The 21,059-nt window shown below is 37.7% G+C and overlaps 1 protein-coding gene across 2 annotated transcripts in view; it reads left to right on the forward strand.

The window, feature by feature from the left end:
* Window positions 1–361: 361 nt before the first annotated feature.
* Window positions 362–21,059, forward strand: part of spon1b (spondin 1b) — a 79,583-nt gene continuing 58,885 nt past the window's right edge. For both annotated transcript variants that reach the window (XM_079809347.1, XM_079809346.1), the window contains exons 1-6: window positions 362–1,124; window positions 2,654–2,760; window positions 8,779–8,912; window positions 14,027–14,100; window positions 14,349–14,465; window positions 15,987–16,135. In XM_079809347.1, coding sequence (XP_079665473.1) covers window positions 896–1,124; window positions 2,654–2,760; window positions 8,779–8,912; window positions 14,027–14,100; window positions 14,349–14,465; window positions 15,987–16,135 — 810 coding nt within the window. In that variant the 5' untranslated portion in view covers window positions 362–895. The remainder of the gene's footprint in view (window positions 1,125–2,653; window positions 2,761–8,778; window positions 8,913–14,026; window positions 14,101–14,348; window positions 14,466–15,986; window positions 16,136–21,059) is intronic.

The following is a 21,059-nucleotide window of genomic DNA, read 5'->3' on the forward strand; positions in this document are numbered from 1 at the left end:
TGTTGTGAAAGGGAAAACCCGAAATGGAGCTGGAGCAGAGTGTGATTACAGAGTGCTTTGAGCAGGGAGAGGTAATCACTCCTTTCCACTCATAGCCTATATTTACTCCCAGTCCGGTTTTCAGCCTGCAGCCCATGTTGCCCAATTTTGTCTGAAAGATAAGTTACCCTGTAATAATGACTTTTATAGAACTGTTGTCCATTAAATTTATGTTGTAACACGGTTGTGATTGGATGATATTCAGTAGGCTATCAACAAAGTGTCATAGCCTGTTTTTTTATGTAGCCTAATAATAAAAAAAAATTGGACCGTAAATAAACATGCAGTTCCTCACATTAAAAATATGTGCCCCCAAATCATTCCCTTGCATAAACAGACATAACAGACGGAGGAGTTCCCAAAATCATCCTCCATGTCTCCTCAGTGCGCAGATCCCTGTGATTCTTTTCTCCTGCGGCTCGCGGCTGTTCAAACATTCGCGATCTCTCTCTCCTCAGAGCGTCTCACTAAGAATGTCAGCCGTCTATGTCTAGGTTTTGTTTAAAGTCTGAATCTATTCTCTTTAAGTCTGAGCTCGGTTATCAAGGAGACCATATAGGTATTTCTCAGTGTGAATATCCTTTGAGTAAAGTCAACATCTGAGTCTTCTGTCTCCGCGCTCGCCTTCAATCAATCTCGCGCTCCGCGGGCACGGGACTATCTCAACCGTCCGCAATCTCAGTGGGAATGGATACGGCGTCTCTGCTCTCTTTTATTCGTGAATGGACCCTAAAATAGACAAGTCTGGTCGATTTATGCGTCTGTTTGTTTTGACCGTCTTTTCCAGTTCTTTGGCTGCGTTTTCTTTCTGGTACTAGATTGCAAACTTGTGTTTTGGACAGGCAAAGAAGGGGAAATGATGGACAAAGACGGACTGGTTGTGCTGTTAGTCTTCTTAAATGTCTTTTTCATCCACACGGATGCGTTCAGAAGAGATACCACGGAGAGACAGTCGAGATCCGAGGGTGGTTTCTGTCGGATCTTGCGGTCGCAGACGCGGGGCGCTCGGAGAGAAGGACAGAACGAGTTTCGCCTCAGAGTTGAAGGAGACCCAGAAACTTACCAACCCGGGAGCACTTACAGAGGTTAGAGGTCACAAAATGTGCATTTACGTCCAATTTAAAAGGTTTTTAATGAACGCCTGTGCAAAAACAGCATATGTGGAGTTTGTAAATATTGGTGCGTAAAGCGTCGTCTTCAGTGTAGCCTATCCTTCTGCAGGTAAACCAAATTGGCTGACACTAAAATGCTAAACACCGTTTTATGTGGTGAATATGTGTGGGTATTGAAAAAGAGTTTAGAAAACCTGCTTATTGTAGCACTGAAACCTAGAATGTTTACCAAAGAGGACATTTGGAAAAGGGAAAGTGATTTTAGCACGTTTTGTTTAAAGTCACTAACTTTGTGTGTGTGTGTGTGTGTGTGTGTGTGTGTGTGTGTGTGTGTGTGTGTGTGTGTGTGTGTGTGTGTGTGTGTGTGTTAGATGTCTCAAATTTCGATATAATATTCACACACTTGTCTGCTACAAAACTAAAGTAGTTTAGACATGTACAATGTAGCTATAACTTAACAGTGCAAATCTGTGTCAAGTATAAAGAGTGGTTACAACAACAAGCATTACTGTACTGTAACACGAATAGATAACATGGATATTACAGGCATGCATTTATTGTGGCTATCACATGTATGTGTGAAAAAAATCACTGCTGTTGTATTTTAAACATTTTAAAAACATTTCAAATCATTTTAATTAAAACTATAGTTAATATTTTTATTCAAAGCAACAAAATTGCATAGCAAATATAGAAATGCATTACACATAAACTGACAACTGTGGCAAATGTAGTCTATACTTGTGTCCCATTTTGTGGGACCTGTAGTGCAAAAGTGAGTTACAACCTCCGTCTGGTTAGTCATTTGTATTTATTATTTTCTTTTCTTTTTCTTTTTTTTATACTAGAAATTAATTTTCATGTCAAATTCAGACAACCTGCTGATTCAGCCATTATTATGATTTCAAACCAAATTATAAGATACACATGAAATTATACTTTCAGAATGTGTTTGTCTTTTTAAAATCCTTTGTTTTTACACACTTCACAACTTTCACCTTAGGAGGATGGTGGTCATTTATGGCCTAATCTTTTCAAACCTACCCAGTCTCCCCTACAAGTGAGGATCTGTTAGACAACATTATGACTGATTTGAATAAGAAGAAAAAAACACTATTGGCAGTATAACCTTGTGTATATGTTTCCACAATTATTTACCTGTCAGATTAAGTTTAATATTGGTTTTAGCATCCAAACGCTCCATAACCTGATATTCACTGCCATTTGGATTCATGTAAGTGGCCTTCATTAAGCAGCAGATGCCTTTTTACGAGGGTTTTATGCCAAGCGTGTTTGTACATGCATATGTATTCACCGCTCCATGTGAAAAGCACTCGCACATCCCACACACGCTTACACGCAAACGTACGTGCCAAATGCGAGAGCAGTTTGTGACTTGCCCTGGCACACTGTTGAGATCTGACCTACAGTTAAGCTCATTTCTGGTACCTCTGACCTATATTTTGTTCTCTCTCTCTGTCTGTCTCTCTCTTTCTCTCCAGTGAGTTTGTATGCCTCCAGCCCATCTTACTTTCGTGGCTTTACCCTCATTGCTCTGAAGGAAGGAAGGGAGGGCGTCACTCCTGACGATTACGCCGGCACTTTCAAGGTGAGGGATTGCAGTGACCCCGTATAACTGCCTTGAACTGTGGCAATCAAAGATGACAGTCTAATTGCAGTCTCTGCGAAATGATTTGCAGTTTATGTCGGGTTGCGTCTGCATATCTGTATTTAGACGTGGTACGTTTTAGGAACGACCATTAACCCTTTGATGCATGAAATATGAAATCATAAAAAACACATTTGATTTCAAAATTTCCCCAAATAATGATGTATTTTGAAAAAAATACAGTGCAGTAGAAGATTAAATTGTTGTCGTAAATAAAAAATATGAACATAAAGGGAACGTCATATGGAAGTACAGGTCAAAGGTTAAAGTCGGCATGAAACGGAAGTTGCGATAGTGTTTTCTTCCCTATTGTGACGTATTTCAGAGTGAAAGCTTTTTCTCGAACAAGAAAGAAAATGTAGGGCGAGACTTGATTTTGTCCTACGGGAATTGATCGGAAGGTTGTGGTTTGCCATTGCTGTGATGTCATGTGACAGGTGGTCCCACATCAGTAAACATGTCCTCAGAGAAGAGAAGAGATGTCGCTGTACACATGAATGACACATGAATGATGTGCACAGATAAATCATTTATAATATAAATACTGGAATATGGAAACTTAAAAAATGGCTGTAGGGGATGTCATACATCAGAGGGGTCACATTAACGGTTACATTAATGAGTTTCTGCAAATTTTCATAGGCAAATAGGTACATTATCTACTGTCAATAGTGAAGCGATGTATTTTAGTACCACTCAAACAGAAGTCACTTTCTGTTGGTCAATGCAGCAAATCCTCTCTGACCAATTCAAAACCGCTGCAGAAAAAAAATGGTCTGGAAATCGTGTGGATTCCTATTAAATGACTGGATTTCACCCGCAAATATTTGCCAAACAAAAGTAAATGTGACCACACCTAGTGTTTTTAGGATATCAAATCCATCTTTTGCCAGAGCAAAGCTGAAGTAGTCTCAGACGTGCTGCTCCTCGTTGGTAACGCACTGACCGTCTCAGAGCCGCGTCCTCTCTGAAAGACAGGACCCTATCATTTAGTGCTCTCCACATCAAGCCGCAGTGCTTCCCAAACTGAAGCAGGAAGCCTGTTAGCGCTGCATCTCTCCCCCCAGATCTCATTAACTGTGGTTGACGCTCTGCACTCCTTACCGCTGTGTTTTTCAGCGCTCAGATTGCCTGGCGGATGTTAGCAGACGTCCTCTGTTGAAGTCTTTAACTGGGGATTCTTTCGTCTTGACAGACTAATTTGAAAGAAGGAAAAAACACAATAAAGGCAACTACAAAAAGATGAGAAAAAATGACAAAAAAAGCTGTGGTTTTGTCCTAAACATTTATGAAGCAAGGACGAATAATGATGCCGGAGATTTTCTAATCTAGTTCAAAATGCAAATACAGAGCTTTTAGAAATGTAGAATTTTGGTTTAATTAATTTTTTAGATTTGATTTTATGCTATTGACTCTAAAAAGTAGCATTCAAGAAAATTGGTCTTGGTATTTTTGGTTGTTTTTTATTTTAACTTCTGTTTTTACATTTATTGTGAATCATGCATTTATCAATGTTTATCATGAAGTTTTCTTAGTTACACAATTTGACCTTGCCTCTTAAAATAAAAAAATACTAACACTTTATAAATATAGAGTGAAGCATGATGCGCCATTCACAGTAAACGCTTCTCCACACAAGCTCAGTCTCTGCATGTGCTGTTTTTGTTTGTGTTTTTAACGTGCATTTGGGAAGGCTTATAAAGTCTGACGCGCTTTGTGTTTCATAGTGAAATGTTGCACTGTTATCATCAGCAGCTCGGTAAAAACAAACTTTGCATATGCTATGAGTTTAGGTTATTTATAACGTTGCGATTTCAAAATAAAAGTTTAAACCCTCGAGTTTTGATGTCCACATGTTCTTGTCCAAGTAATAACGTGGCTTTAGCATTTCTATCGATCGTAAAGAAGTGGCCAAATAGATTAAGTGGACATTTGAATTATATATTGTTTGGCCAATATTAAACAAGGATTTGATCATGCTGTAAAGTGTAACAACATCACCAGGCTGTTTGCACCCTTTGTAGGCATTTGTTATAATAAATAATGTACAGTTGATTGTTTATATTACATATATAACATTGTATTTTAATATGTATTTTAACAGTGTTCAAGAAAACCGTATTATTACTTGATTTTTATACTTTATTTGAACCAATTAGTATTGCCTCATTGTTATTATATGCATTTTAAGTCATTTGAATTTTCCAGCTTTCCGTGTTTTCACTGTTATACAGTAGGGGACGCTATTACACATCTTCTGAAAGAGTACTGAAAAGAAAATGCAGAAACAAGCGATATATGTAATTATATGCATATGCAAAAATTAACGTGATCACCAACATTAAACAGCATATAAATCAAAACTGTCTAATGTTACTGAATGAAATATCGACCCAGGACAAGCTATAGGACTGTGCAAGCATTAGGTGTGTTGATGGACTCGATCTACTCCATATATGTTTTGATCACCGTTCTGAATCCGATCTGGATGTAGTCTTTGACAAAAAAATTTATTTTCTCAGCTCTTTGCTTTTTGCATTAAGCTAGAATACAACTTTTTTTATCATTTAAAAGCAGAGGGTCTGTTGATATATTGCATGTTCAGATGTTCACACAACAACGATATATTCTGGCGGCCATGAACATTTTTGTGAAAAGGATCAAAACTGGCAGTCGCTGGCAACTTTTTAATAAAGAAACGCTGGTTGGGAAAGAGTTAAAGGCTATTGTCCACTGTTTATATTGCATTTTTAAATCATTTTTGAACTGATAGATCAAAAATGAGCTTCATCTCAGTGACCTTATCCGTTTTCGAATATTTATGTATACAATAATATATTGTGATATAATGTCTGAGAAAAACATGAACTTGTCCTCTGTAGTATAATGACACCATTTATAACATGAGAATCTATTTTTATGAGCCTGAGTTTAGCAGGGAACTCGACCCATTTATTAGGGTGCTCTTGTGTAATGTAATTTTTGCCCATTGAAAACGATTGCAAACACATTTGCTGGGTGAAATCTATAAGAAGTTCATTCTACTTTGGTAATTTGATCAAAGACCCTGACCTGCATTATCTGCAGAATAAAACGTTTCTGTATGTTTGCTGTATTACAGTTTGTAACTTTTAGATGTTAAACTCCGAAAAGTTTTCGTTTGAAGACATAACCTCATTCCAAGATGTTTGCTACCCATGTCTGTTTACTGTGCCTTTCAAAATATTCATATTCATCAGTCATCGTGACAGATCATAATATACAATGCTGTTGCACTTCTTTTGCTAGCACAAATTGACAAACAACTCTCGAGCCAAACCAGCGTGGTTGAAATAAACATCGTGACATCTTGCCATTCATTTCGCTTAATCTCTCCAAGGAACCCCCTGGAAGATGAAACATCCTCAATTCCTTCAGGAGACGTGATTATTCAGTCAGGCCACAGAGTTGTGTGCGTGCGAGAGAGACAAACTGAAAGAGGAAGAGTTTAAAAGAGCAAACACAAAACGGCTTTCACTGTCCCTCAGGAGCAGGGCCACACAGCCTCGCCAGGAGCCACAATTAAAACAAATGCCTCTCCTCTGTTTCCTACAACTTTGTCCCAGCTGGTTCGCAGCATTTCTGAGACAGCCACTTACAGCCCCTTTTTTACCCAGGAAACAATGCACCCGGCTGCTTGGCCTGCATGGCCTCTTTTAAAATAAACACTTGGAGAGCGACTGTTGCACAGTCCTACAGCTCAAGCATGTCTTTACAAAATTTAGCCTAGTTTCCCTATCAATTCAGAAGTTTCCGGTTCACTGTTTTGTTTTGTTTTTTAGGCCCGAACACTGTTGCAGCAAAGTTGCTTGAGATGCCAAAATTGCAGCTTTTACTTTGTGGAAATGAAGGACAGAACCAGAGGATACTGTGTGCTGCTTTGGGTGTGCGTGAAAGAGTGTGTGTGAAAGAGTGGGTAGTGGAAATGGAGAGAACGAGGGAGAATGAGAAAAAGGGAGGAAGAACTTAATGCACCACAAGCATGGATTTTACTCTTTGATGGACATTTGGCAGCGATTTGGTTTTGAAACATGTAAACAAAATTGTACTTTTCCATCCCCAGTGGAATTTTCCATCACTTGGAGCAATATATGTACTATATACAGTATACTGTGCATCCGGAAAGTATTTACAGCGTTTCACTTTTTCCACATTTTTGTTACGTTATAGCCTTATCCCAAAATTTATTAAATTAATTATTTTCCTCAAAATTCTACAAACTCATAACCTCATAATGACAACAACATAATGACTGGAGTTTGACAAAAGGCACCTGAAGGTCTCTCAGACCAAACAAAATTCTCTGGTCTGATGAAACAAAGATTGAACTCTTTGGCCTGAATGGCAAGCGTCATGTCTGGAGGAAACCAGACACCGCTCATCACCTGGCCAATACCATCCCCACAGTGAAGCATGGTGGTGGCAGCATCATGCTGTGGGGATGTTTTTCAGTGGCAGGAACTGGGACACTAGTCAGGATCGAGGGAAAGATGAATGTAGCAATGTACAGAGACATCCTTGATGAAAACCTGCTCCAGAGCGCTCTGGACCTCAGACTGGGGCGAAGGTTAATCTTCCAACAGGACAATGACCCTAAGCACACACCCAAGATAACAAAGGAGTGGCTACGGGACAACTCTGTGAATGTCCTTGAGCGGCTCAGCCAGAGCCCAGACTTGAACTTGATTGAACATCTCCGGAGAGATCAGAAAATGGCTGTGCACCAACCCTCCCCATCCAACCTGTTGGAGCTTGAGAGGTCCTGCATAGAAGAATGGGAGAAACTGCCCAAAAATAGGTGCGCCTAGCTTGTAGCATCATATTTAAAAAGACTTGAGGCTTTAATTGGTGCCAAAAGTGCTTCAACAAAGTATTGAGCAAAGGCTGTGAATACATGCCAGTACATTTAAAAAAATTTTTTTTTAAATTTGCAAAGATTTCAAACAAACTTCTTTCATGTTGTCATTATGGGGTATTTTTTGTTGAATTTAGAGGAAAATAATGGATTTAATTAATTTTGGAATAAGGTTGCAACAACAAAATGTGGACTTGCCAAGACTTTTTATGTACTTTTTATTTTATTTTATTTTTTACTTATAGCTATAAAATATTCAAAAGTACACATTTTACAGGTATTGAAAAGAGGAGAAGAAGTCTTCATTGTTTTTTTAATATTTTATTTATATATTTCAGTTCTTATTTACCAAACGAAATCTAATTTAACCAGATATTGTAAGTATTTAAATTTGCTGTCATTCTTTTTAGCATAAACCATTCACCCTTTTCTTTTTAAATTAGAGCTTATTATATCACTTCTTTTCACAAAACTCAGATCTATTTGCTTGGCGCAATTAACTTTGCGTTTTTACTGCCTGGGGAAAGCAATTAATTAAACAATTTCATTAAAAATGGATGTTTAAATTGCATTTTTAGTTATCATAAAAAAAGTAATTCATCAAATGATGACCAAATGACACAGAAGAGCGTTATAATCAGGCATATAATCAACATTTTAAAAAGCCAATTCATGTGAATGGATTGCAGTGGTGCGTTTTTCTCAATTAAAAGTTGGGGATCCTAAATGTAAGCATGTCAAAATGTTGCCTCATGGGTTAACATGAGCTCCAGGTATAAGTAGCACAGAGTCATCAGTTACAAATATTTGTCTTCTGCACTCAGAAAGGGCTGTCATGTACAGTTAGTCATCTTGACCCACGGATGAAATTTGATCCTATAGTCATCCCTGAGCTCATTTACGGTACTGTTGCGTCATTAGTCTAAAAAAAAACCCCGAAATAAATCAGTCTCCTGATGTTTTTGTTTTTAATTATTTCCTTAGCTGCCAAAGGGATAGCTTCCCACACAATTTGAATTATTTACTCATCCCCATGTGTGGTGTCACTGTTCCGTGTTCCACAGATCATTGATGAAAGCGACACACAGTTCATGACTAACTGCCCCCCGGCCGTCACAGAGAGCATTCCCAGAAGACGCACAAGGATACAGGTGTTCTGGACAGCGCCACCTTCTGGCAGCGGCTGTGTCACTCTCAAGTGAGTTATTATGTATTGTTTGTCTTTTATTTTTACCATTATCCTGGGCTTGGATAGCAATAAATAAGTGAGAATGCATGAATTAGGGCTGATATACGAACGTCGGTAGTACTGAATTTCTAGATTGATGAATAAATGGAAAGGAAAACAGAGAGATCTTGGCCTCTATGGTGAGTTTAGTGTCTAGAATACAATACTGAGTCTAAGCACTTGTCTCATTTAGTCAGTGTTTTATCAGTCACCTTCTTGGAAAGTATTGAAAAAGCAAAACAAAGTCTTTTTCAATTATATTTGAAGCTGGGTAAACAGAAATACATTTAGGACCATCAATAAAAGATGTGATTATGATTGATTGATGTTGGACAGTATTGTATCGCCCTTGAGAGTTCCCATCATCTATTGTAGGCTGCGTATCAAAGGCGATTATGAAAATTAAGAACCTTTAAAAGTTTTTACATATTCTGAGCATTCAAACAGCATCCTCCCACTTGAGTTTCCTCTGCATACAGTAAGCGCACAAACACTAAAGTGGTCTTCAACCAAACAAAATATGAATGATCTGTCAATGTTTTGGTGTCAGTGTTTCCACTCCACCCCCTCATGCTTTCATGCCTTATCTGTATCTTTATCTCTCTTTCTCCCACTCCTTTTGAGGTCATAAACAACTTTAAGTGCGTTTGATGCATTAAAGACATCTGAAAGTCTCTCTCTCTCGCTCTAGCTGTATATGGTGCGGTGCATTTATGCATTTTTCCACATTATGGGTGCCTACCCTCAAAATGCTTTCCAACAACTATGACTTTCTGGAACGCTCTCTATGCCACTCTGGCCTATTTACACCTGGTCTGAACCAGTGAGATCTATAATACCTGGAGAAAGCCATCCATTAGCATTCCGGTTCATTTTAATGGGAAGTATGCATTTGAAATCTGCCACTTTTGCCCATGGGCACTCAAATCAAACATTTGTTTTTGAGCCAATCTCCTGAGCCCTTAAATGGCTTCAAATATGGTAAAGGGATACTCAAACTCCAAGAGTTTTGTTCTCGCATGTCATGCATGCAGGTTTGAGGTTTTGCAAGAACCAGTGAATGTTGTTCTCATGTGTCATTCAAGCACGTTTGAGGTTTCGCAAGAACCAGGTTTGTTCTTGCACGTCAAGCAAGTACGGTCATGTGATCGTGTCTCTTCAGAAGACTTGGATTAATTGTTCGATTCATATGGATTACTTTTACATTATCTTCATGAACATTTTTAACAGTTTTCAATGGAGGGACAGAAATCTCTCAGGTTTCATGAAAAATCTTCATTTGTGTTTTGAAGATGAATGAAAGTCTAATGAGTTTTTCAACGACTTGAGGGTCAGTAATTGATACATTTTTGGGTGAATATACAACACAATCTCTTGGCAATTCGTAACTATTTTACATTTTGGTGAATTGGTGGCTAATTCGTATGAAGTTGTACAATCTCATTCGTAGGTTTTTTGAAATTGCAAGTTTTCATCACATTGTATGAATAAAAAAAATAAAAAAAATCACCTCATAAAATAGTTACATTTTGCCATGAGATTGGGGTGGAACTAACCCTTTAAACCCTTTGTTTTAGCACAGTTCAGTAGGTAGTCCTTATTTTGAATACTCTCACACTCTTTCAACTGGTTTGCAGGTGCTTTGTGAATAAGAAAAATATCTTTTTCCATTTAAAATAATGCATGCAGAAGTGATACAACTGCTTAAATGCCCCCCAAATGTGTTTTTACTTGAGTAAAGCAAACTTTAATCTGCTTGTGTAGCAATTGTGAAATTAAATGGATGTAGCGACAATTAAAACCTTCACAGTGGGAGTATTTATGAGCTATCGTCCTCCTGGCAGTTATCTCGTTCCCCTCTTCCTGTCACATACTCATTCATCCCTTTTTTCCTGTCTCTCTCTCTCCCTGTCCCAGTTCTTAAAAATAATAGTAATTTCTCCTCTACCTCACCCAGAACCCATATCACCTACCCTGGTCTCATCTCTGTCCTTTTACAAACTCAAGGAAATATCATTGTAGCTTTTAATTTCTCAATCTGTCTTATTAGAACAGGGATGTCTGTTTTTTTCTAATAATAATGCTGGGAAGCATCTGCTGTGCCAATGTGGTGGATCTGCTGTCACTTCGCCTCGGCGTGTCAGAACCGTGGAGGCATTGCACCTTGTTGCACCGGGCCGAATGCCAGAGCTCAGGCTCGAAGCACAACTGGCAACGGCGTCCAATGAACACCAAATAAAAGTGCAATTACTTCTGGAATCCCTCCAGCACTTTTCTAGTGAAATGTCAAACAGACGAGGGATTGGAAGGAAGTTTTGATCTGGATTTTGTTCCCTTTGATTCTTTGGTGCCATCAAGCTGTGGAAGGCAGATAAGATGCGGCAAACGTGATGGTTTTGTTGACAAGCTTTGGGACTCTGGAGATAAATGACTCTCAGGTGTTCAAATGAGATGATCAATACCAAACAACAACAGAGTGGAACATCTTTAGAAGTTTTGAGAAGAAAGGATTCTTGAGCAGTCACACTTTGTTGACCAAGACACTTTCAGACCAAACATGAATATTCATATATTCGAAACTTGTATTGCCCACATTTGAATAGAATCCTGAAAATGCCTCTAAATAAAATGTTTGAAGCTCATCAACCCTTTTGAAAACAAACAACCTGTGATTAACAAGTTATCACATAAATATACAAACACTCATACTTTGGCTCCGTAAGAGACATTTTATTGCCATCAATATAGTTTTGTCTCTATTTTGCACATATTTCTACATCTGCTTCCTCTATCTTGTTCCCTTTTTATCAAGTACCTTTTCCATAAAATTAACAATTAAAGGGGCTATATGCAACTTTTTCCCCAAAATAAACGTAACAATAGCCTTTTTATTTTACCATTTATGACTCAAACATCTCCTGATGAGCATACTGACACCTTGTCCGCTCACAGTGGGTGCACCTATAAGCCTGTATCCTATTTTTCCTATTTTCTGGCGGGTCGTCTTTTCCCGCGCTGTCTGCGGATGTGACGTCACCACCGCTGCGAGAGCGAGCAGAAAATGAGAGCAGTTCTGTTTTTTGGCCACAGGTGTCAGTTGCGAGTTTAAATTTCAGAAAAACGCATATAGCCCCTTTAATAAAAATTTTTTTTTAAATGTATTAATTAATTTAAAGTTGCGGTAAGCGATTTCTAAGAATCATTAGCTGCGTTTCCATTACCCTTCAAATTGCGATAATTGAAATAGCGAATTGAAAATACGCCCAATGGAAACCTGTCAAGTTCACTAAAACTCCCATATATTGCAAAGTCTTTACGCTCGCATGAGGTGGTTCTTTAGACAGAGTTCTTTATTAAACTCATAAAAGACAAAATTAAGAGATTATTGGATTCTAAGTTTAGAATCCCCAAAATGCACAAACATGCAATGCAAGAGTGGATGACGCTTTATTATAGCAGAAGCAAAGCCAAATAAAACTTTGCGAAAAATAAAGCAAAGATGAGGAACGTCAAAAATGTATATACAGTACACTAGTATATACAAGCAAGATTTCATTGTTAGTCGCCAGCTGCACATACTCAAAACCAATTTTACTTGCGTATGGCGCAAGTCTGTGTCCGTTTTTAGGCCTCCCCGCTTAGGTCTCTCCAGCCCTGGAAAGCTTTTCTATTATTAACGCGGGTCCTAAAGCTCTTGCCTGATCATAACCCTTCTTTTCCCATTGATATTCATCTGACCTTTTCTTGTTTGTAATGCCTCTCAGCAATCTCTTTTTCAACAGTCTTTTTTCAAATCTCCCTCTTGCTCACTTTCTCTCCTCCCACATCAGTGTTTATGCCCCTACTTCTGATTGGCTACAAGTTTGTTGTGGTATACGGTCCGATCCACTTTCAACAGCGTTTTTCTTAAATCGCTTACAGTACCTTTAATGAATACATTTCTTATTATTTATTATTATATATACACAATTAAAAAAAGTTTTGTAGTTAATACATTAATGTATACAATACCTTTTTAAGAAAAAAAAAAGTTTTAAGTCAGGTACAACAAATTAGAGTATATGTCAAAAACCTTTGTATACATTAGTATTTTAGTCAAATAATTCAATAGGAAAAGTGATAACCCCCCCAAAAAATCGTATTTGGTGGTGATTACATTTTTTTTCTGTGTCACGTTTGTGACGCAAGGATCTTGAAGAGAAACGGGGCACAAATAGAGCACCACCCAGCTATTATTATTTAATTTATCACTACTTCAGTATTGCAAAAACATGTTATGATTTGATCCCATTTACTTTATTTATTTTTGCTATTAACCTAACGACAACATTTGTTGACAATTAATTTTCTTGCGCATCGCATTTACTGTGAAAGGGCCTTGAAGCGGAACAACAGTCAAATCATCTTTCTATGTCAAATAGGATTTTACTCAATTTCTCAAAAAGCACTTTGCAAAGCCCAAATGAGCCAAGAATCCATCATACACCTTCACATACTGATAAGGCCAGCACCAGATTCTCTTGTGAGCCACCCACATAAAACATTTTTAGGGATTATTCTCAGGAGGGCATAGTGTTATGGACAGATCTACCACGTCATATCCTTGACTGACAGCAATGGCAATAGGCTCTAGTGGTACAGTACCAGGACTCACCATTGATATTCCAGTCTACGCCGAGTGTGGTTAGGTCTCTGGGGTACTCCATCATCAGGAGATTCAAACCTCCACCGACTCTCTGAATATGGACTGTACTTTTGAATAAATTTTCTTTTTCTCTGACTCTTGTTAAACATATATACATCAGTAGATGCCTCTATATGGCTTCATTTTAAAAGCCGAATTGTTTAAAAGCATTCAGCATGCTGACTGAGATCATTGAAATACGCTCTCAGATAGTAGCATTATGCAAATGTAGCATTATGCACTGAAGCCTTTGTTAAAAGATGCATCGTCTGTTCCCACTACAATACAATTTTGAATGCGATAATGGTGGTAGAGTAAATGTAAAACACACAGAACTATATCTAAAAGACAGATAAAAGACACCAAAAGTCGGGTGAACATTTCAATGTCTTCATTACAGGGCCAGTGTTGTGCAGCGAAGGATCATTTTCTTCCAAGATGAGGGCTCACTTACCAAAAGACTGTGTGAGAAAGGTAATTTTAAAGCTGGGTTTCTCATGCACATCCCTATGATAAGATTTTTCATCTTCAAAATCTGTTTTTTCCCCCTCCTTGCATGCTCATTGAACAGACCTTTTTTCCTTTCATCTGTTTTTGATGTTTCGAAATAAATTGTGCATTGTAAATGGTTGTTTTTATGCTTTAATGTTTGTACAGAGTGTGTATAAGATGGCACATGTGCATTATTTTGTGACATGAAAGTCTTCTGAACGGTTTTGCAGATCCAGTTGCGGCTACTGAAAAACCCATTCAAGAATGCTGTGCTTGTGGAACGGCCAAGTATAGAGTCACTTTCTATGGAAACTGGTCTGAAAAAGTGCATCCCAAAGACTACCCAAGTAAGAACAAGCCATTTGTGACATATTATATTACCATAAAACATTATTAGGCCCTCTAAGTGTTGTGAGGTACAGTACAGTGTGCCAGGTACTGGACTTTAAAGGGTACATAACACACACAGTTTCGGCCAATCTCACGTTAATCTTGAGGACCTATAGAGCAGTATTGCATCCTTCATATCTCCGAAGTGTCTTTAGTTTTATCATATCTATAAAAGACAGTTACACTGTACCGATTCTTTCCGAAAACTGCCGAACTCGCGGAGGCGTGCAGTGGGCGGAGCTAAAGAGTCACGAGCACATACACACACGCACACAATACATCATGGCACTATCCCTGAATAACTTAAATGCATTTACGTGCCAATTGGCAACAAAACACAGACATTTGATGCAGTTTCACTCACCGCCTGCCGTTTCAACTCATGACCAGGAACAAACAAACACACTTGCAGAACTCCGTTGCTGCTCCGGAAAAACAAACTGCATCCACTGTTTCCTTAATGCTGGGTTATTTTGGAAGCTGAACAAGGTTATCTTTCCCTCACAACCAAAAACACACTTCTTTAGTGACATTTCGTGGTCTAAAAACAAAATGAGAGCACTGCCGACGGCTACCGTATAACTCGAACGAAGCTTGTTGATATGTGCACTCTTGCTCTCGCTCTGGTTGATGTGTGCACGCGCTCATCCGGGAGAAGTGCCCATACAAGGAATTAAATACTCTGGGGAAAAAAAACTTTCCGAAACGTATTCGAATCCTGAAGGAGTGTATTTGGCACAAAAATACTCTGTCATACGTCCAACTCGTTTTTTTGAAATTCTGGCCATGTTTAGCATGATAATCCAACTCTTTAACGATGTAAATAAGTCAGAATGCTTGAAATAGCATTAGACAACACCCCCCCCCCCCCCCCCCCCCAAACATATTTATTGCTGTACAATATTATAGTTTTGTACATTTCAGTGCCTTGCCATGTGTTGCATTTACAGAATTTTACAATATTAATGTTTAATGTTGTAATTTATCTATAATCAGACGTTGTTTACTCATTTTGATGCCACACTGATTTTACAGTGCATTGCAGAAAGAGTGGGCAGCAATATCTCATTCCCACAGCTTTAGCTCTCAGGGCTGGTTTGCTAATATAGCAGTCAGCAGGGAAGCTGGTTCCGTTACCTATGTGTGTGGCAGCAATGATCCAATCTGTTATTTACTGTCTGGCAAGCAGGCAAGACGACTGCCTGTGCCGCGATACTTTATGAGATAAGAGATGCCGGGCGGATGTTGTCACAGAGCGCACTGCTGCTAGTTAATAGGTCTGTGGAAACAGACATTGATGTATGCGGTAGGCTCTTTAAAGAGAGACAAGTGTAGAAGCTTAGATGTGTTAAGATACACGCTAGAGAACAAGTTACTTCAGAAGAGCAATTAACTGGTAGGCTATGTTGGATTTAGCACTGTATAAAGCTGCAGCTGGAAAGATCAGTTATTTGTTCACTCTTATTTCTGCCCCAAAGGACGTGCTAATCATTGGTCGGCTCTCATTGGGTCTTCTCACTCAAGAAGCTACGTGTTATGGGAGTACGGAGGTTTCGCCAGTGAAGGAGTCAAGCAGGTGGCTGAATATGGATCACCCGTCAAAATGGAGGAGGAGATTCGACAAAAGGTAGGCCTTCCGGCTAAATACAACATGCTGAGATATCAGGATCGGACAGATTAACTTTAATTTAAAAGCCAATATTGAAGCAATTGCTCGATTTTCAGACCAAGATTTGTCTTTTTCTTGGGATTATCAGTTATTTACCCACCAGAGATGGACTTTTAAAAGGTCTTTGTTGGCCAGGATTAGGCTCATTACATTTTCTCAAGACGCTGTTTGTTTAGGATTATTTTAAACCTTGACAAACTAGCCAAAAGTGACGAATCTGAATGAATCTTTGAATTGAGTGTTTTTTAAACAAATTTTTGAATCTTTCTCTTTCACTTCCACTAACACTGAAATAAAAATAAAAAATCTTTTAATTTTTTTTAAATCTTTTAAAAGTCGACCCTAGTTGATAAAATGGAGGAAAAAAGTAATAAATCTATTGTATTGTCTTTTGTAGATAAAGAGCTTACTGGGCTTAAAAGCTATTTCTTTGTTTATTTGATGACATGCAACGTTTAATAAGGCATAATAAGTTTGGTCATGAATGACTCAGTGATTGATTCAATAACTTGCAATAGACATCAATATCGCATACTATATACTAAATAGTAGGTGAAAAACAGTATGTGACAAAAGAAGTATGTCCGAATTCACAGTACTCATAAAAAAGTAGGCAAAAAATGCCCGGATGACCTACTACTTCCGGCGAGATTCTGAAGTGTGCATATGATGGAAAATTTACTATCCCATGAGGCCACGGGAGAGAGGATTTGTGAAAGGCAGTGAAGTGATGTAACTGACGCTGGTAAGTCAAGACAACGTGGCGAATGTAGTACGTCCAAATTACATTCACACTATACTCATTCACACTATATAGGACATCGTTTTTTAGCGGTTGTGTAGTAATTACTTATTCAAAATAAGTACCTACTCAAGAGAGTATGCGATTTCGGACGCAGCTATTTGTCTCTGACTAATGATGTCAATCCACAGAAGCAATGAATCTTATTGGTGAATGTAATCAAAAGATTTGAGTCAGTGGGATTAATCAAAATCCCAGCACTAGAAGCAATGCCCTTGCTGAAGTTTTTCATCTATAATAATTGATCTGAAGTTTTGTCAGCACCCACACAATCAAATTCCATTAGCCGACTTATTGCTTTCACTCTATCAAAAGTTGCTTGGCACTCATTTTACCTTTCTGAAGTTTTGCACGCACTCACGGTGTCGGAAATAACATGTCAAAGGTTGATCAGTTAACGGAGGGTTCTGCCTAGCATCTTAATTAAACACATTAGTCAGTATCAGCTAATCTTCACATTGCTATAATTTAATGTTCATTTTTGCCTCTTGAAAGACACGTTAACAATTGCATGCCGTCTAAGACGGAAGGTCATTTAGCAGCTTTGTAGGAAGGTGTGTGCAGTATAATTCAGTGTTAACATGACGGGCTCCCTCCATGAGGATTTTAAAGGTCACCTGGAAAAGGTTCATACCCTACATGTTCCCATTTGTCTTTTACACAATGCAATTTAGGTGGATTTGCAGTGCACGTCTTGACACATCTCTGATTGATGAACACTGATTCTGCTTCACCCACGTGCAAATAGGGCAGACACTATGTTTTGGACAAATTAATTTCTAATTAACCATTGGGTATGTTAGCCTAGTGGTTTGTGTGTGTGTGTGTATATACGCCAAACTAATTGTAGATAAATGCATATTAAAGTATTAGTATTACCAAGTATTACAAAATAAAATTTGTATATTATATACAACCATGTTTTGGGGACAAATTTGTACCCAGAAGTGAGATAAACCTGACAAAAACTCCCAAAACCTACTTTTGAGGACATTCTCATTTGTTGAAACGACATAAAAATAAATGAAATACAGTTTGTTTGTTTGTTTTAATTGTAAAAAGGCAGAAGGTTTCTTTTGTGATTTGGGTTTTGTCATAGTATTTTTAACAAGCTTCATATAAAAACAATAGAAGTCTATGTAATCTCCCTATTTAGATAGCCAAGTAAGCATATGTGTGTATAAACAATAGATACATGTATGATATTTTGCTAAATCTAGTTCACTTCTGCATTATAGCAATATCAAAACTAGAAATATGATTAACTTCTCAGTACTAGATCATAAGATGTCTTATCAGTTTTCATTTTTCACATGTATCTGGAAGGTCTTTGTCTTTTGTTGATTGTCTTGGAACATGGTCGACGAATTTACCCACAAATATTTATTGATCTATGCTACAGGCACTTTCGTGCTGTCAACGTTTGTTTTGTTTGGCATTGCAAGTACATTGAAAGTCCTGTCTACACATTTCTCAAACCAAAAAAGTTCAACAATGAAAAATCAATATTAAAAATACTAAGACACATAGTGCAAGACACAATACAAAAGTGCAGTACTCGAAGCCACTTTCCAATAGACTTTTTTTCTTGCTGTCGAGTGTCTATCATATTCCAAAATTGATTTTGTTTTCTTCTATCTTGCCCATTTATTTTGCAGCTCTTTTGTGCTTTCAGGGCTTTTTCCACATGCTTGATCTTCGTTCTGATATTGTTGGTTGGTTTTACCTGACATGATCATTCGTCTTTTGAGATGGTGCGAATGCGTTGTTACCCTAGTGAGGGTGATTGTCTACAGGGGCCCTTTGAACTGATATGCTTTTTTACTTTTAGCGAATCATTGGAATATCTCAAAAGATTTGATGTGCACTGTTTGACTTTAAAGAGACGGTTCACTCCAAAAATGAAAATTCTGTCATTCTGTCACTCACCCTCATACTGATCCAAACATTTGACTTTTGTTTTTATAGTGAGAAATTCAGATAATTCAAAGCATAATGTTCATGTTGCTCTTTTCCATACAATGTAAGTGAATGCTGAGGAGAGGCTGTCAAGCTACACAATCACCAAAAGTGTCATAAAAAAGTCATGACCTCTTTTATGATACTTTTATGGTAATTTTTTCGTACTTCATGATAATAGCCACAGGTCACCATTTACTTGTATTTAAACAAAAAGAGCATTAAGGACATTTTTCATTTTTTGGTGCATTATTTCTTAAACATATTTAGATTTGTATTGCAGTATACTACTGATCATTTTAAAGTTTTTAGCATAAAATGACATTTCAGACTTTTTTAGCGTATAATTTCCCCTGCTACACGCCTAGAGGAAGCAAGCGCTACGAGCATCCTACTGTAAAATCAGTCATCAAAGCCTTTTCCAAAAACCATCACAGTCATTTACTGTCATTTTTGGCAGACATCATTTCACCATTAGGCACATTGCTTTCGGGAAGGAAATCGCAGAACATCCTCAGCAGAAAAGTGCCGTGCGGATAAATATTTCAGTCGTAGATCACGCTGCTGCGGCTGAGTCTCTTCTGAATGCCAAATTACGACAATAGACAGGAGCACAGTAATACATATGTATTCAACACCATTGCAGAGAAGCTCACTAGCTTTCTTTTGTAAGTATGGACTAGCAAACTCTCCGTCCGTTTTCCATTGAAATCTCAAAGCCCTGACCTTAAAATGTGGGGGAAATAATCCTATAACGAGCTAATGCTTATAATAGGCTAAAACAAAACAGCTTTGCATTATGCCAGAAACATCGCTCTAGTGATAAATTATGCTATTATCTTGTTTACGACTGCTTGCTCAATGGCTCTTTAAAACTTCAGGTACTGGAGTGCCACAAAGTCAAAAGGTCTTTTAAAAGCTGTAATTTTCTTTCCCATAGCTGGTGCATGAATAGAGATGTAATCTTTTTCTAGTCTTTTTTTATTGCCAGGCTGCAGAATTCAAATCATCTTTTTTCCCTCTTTTTTTATGATGATTAAAATATGTAATATTCGTTTCTCCCCTGGTGAGTTTTGACCTTGAGCTTACGGTCCATATTTCCACAGACACCTTTAACTTGGAATACAAATTTGGAATAGCATTATAACATGCTTCAGTTAGTTAATGAGGTAGACGTCATGATTACCGAGGTGCCATAAAACTGACTCTAGGAAGGTCAGACGGTTTTTATCCGATGCAAGCCTTTGGAAGATCTCCGACATCAGCAAACACACTAAGTTAGGAGGTTCTGAGGCAATTTGTTGTTCCAACTTAGCTTGTGTGTCATTATGAATCTTATTATCATCTCATCTCTGCGATGATATATTTATCTCACAATCTATCAAAAGCACAGTGTGAGGCAAATGGGAAAGTGAATGAAATGTGCTTTGGAATGAAGCAGGACAGGATGCTTAATGCTTTTGGAGCACTATGGTGTACATAAGTGGGAAATTTCCTTTTGTACTAACAGTATGGGTGCTCTCTATTTACATGCTAAATACAAGAATCTTTATTGTGTTTTTTAGGTGGGTGTTTGTGCTTCTTAGCAATCTCAATTAATTAGTGTCTGTATGTGCTAATTTTATTGATAGGAATTTGATCTATATCCCTGTGATGTACAGTGCAGCTGCCAAAACACTGTAGTTCAGTTGTGAATCTATCATTGAGTAGTTTAACATAATTTAAAACTAAAATGTGTAATTGAAATTCAAATTATATTCTACCGTTCAAAGGTTTTTGGGTCAGTAGGATTTGTTTTTAATTAAATGTTTTTGAAAAAGGCCACTTATGCTCGCCAAGGCTGCATTTTGTTAAAAGTAATACAATATATATACAAATATTATTACAATTTAAAATACTTTTTCTATTGTAATATATTTTAAAATGTCATTTATTCCAGTGATGCAAAGCTGTATTTTCAGCATCATTACTTCATTAGACGTGAAGAAATTGTTGAACAAAGTTGTTATTTATAATATTTTTGCACACAAAAAGTATTCTCGTCACTTCATAAAATTAAGGTTGAACCACTGTAGTCATATGGACTATTTTAACAACGTTAAACCTTTTTCCACCTTGAAA

The sequence above is a fragment of the Gobio gobio genome (assembly GCF_949357685.1).
Source record: "Gobio gobio genome assembly, chromosome: 25".
Taxonomy (NCBI): domain Eukaryota; kingdom Metazoa; phylum Chordata; class Actinopteri; order Cypriniformes; family Gobionidae; genus Gobio; species Gobio gobio.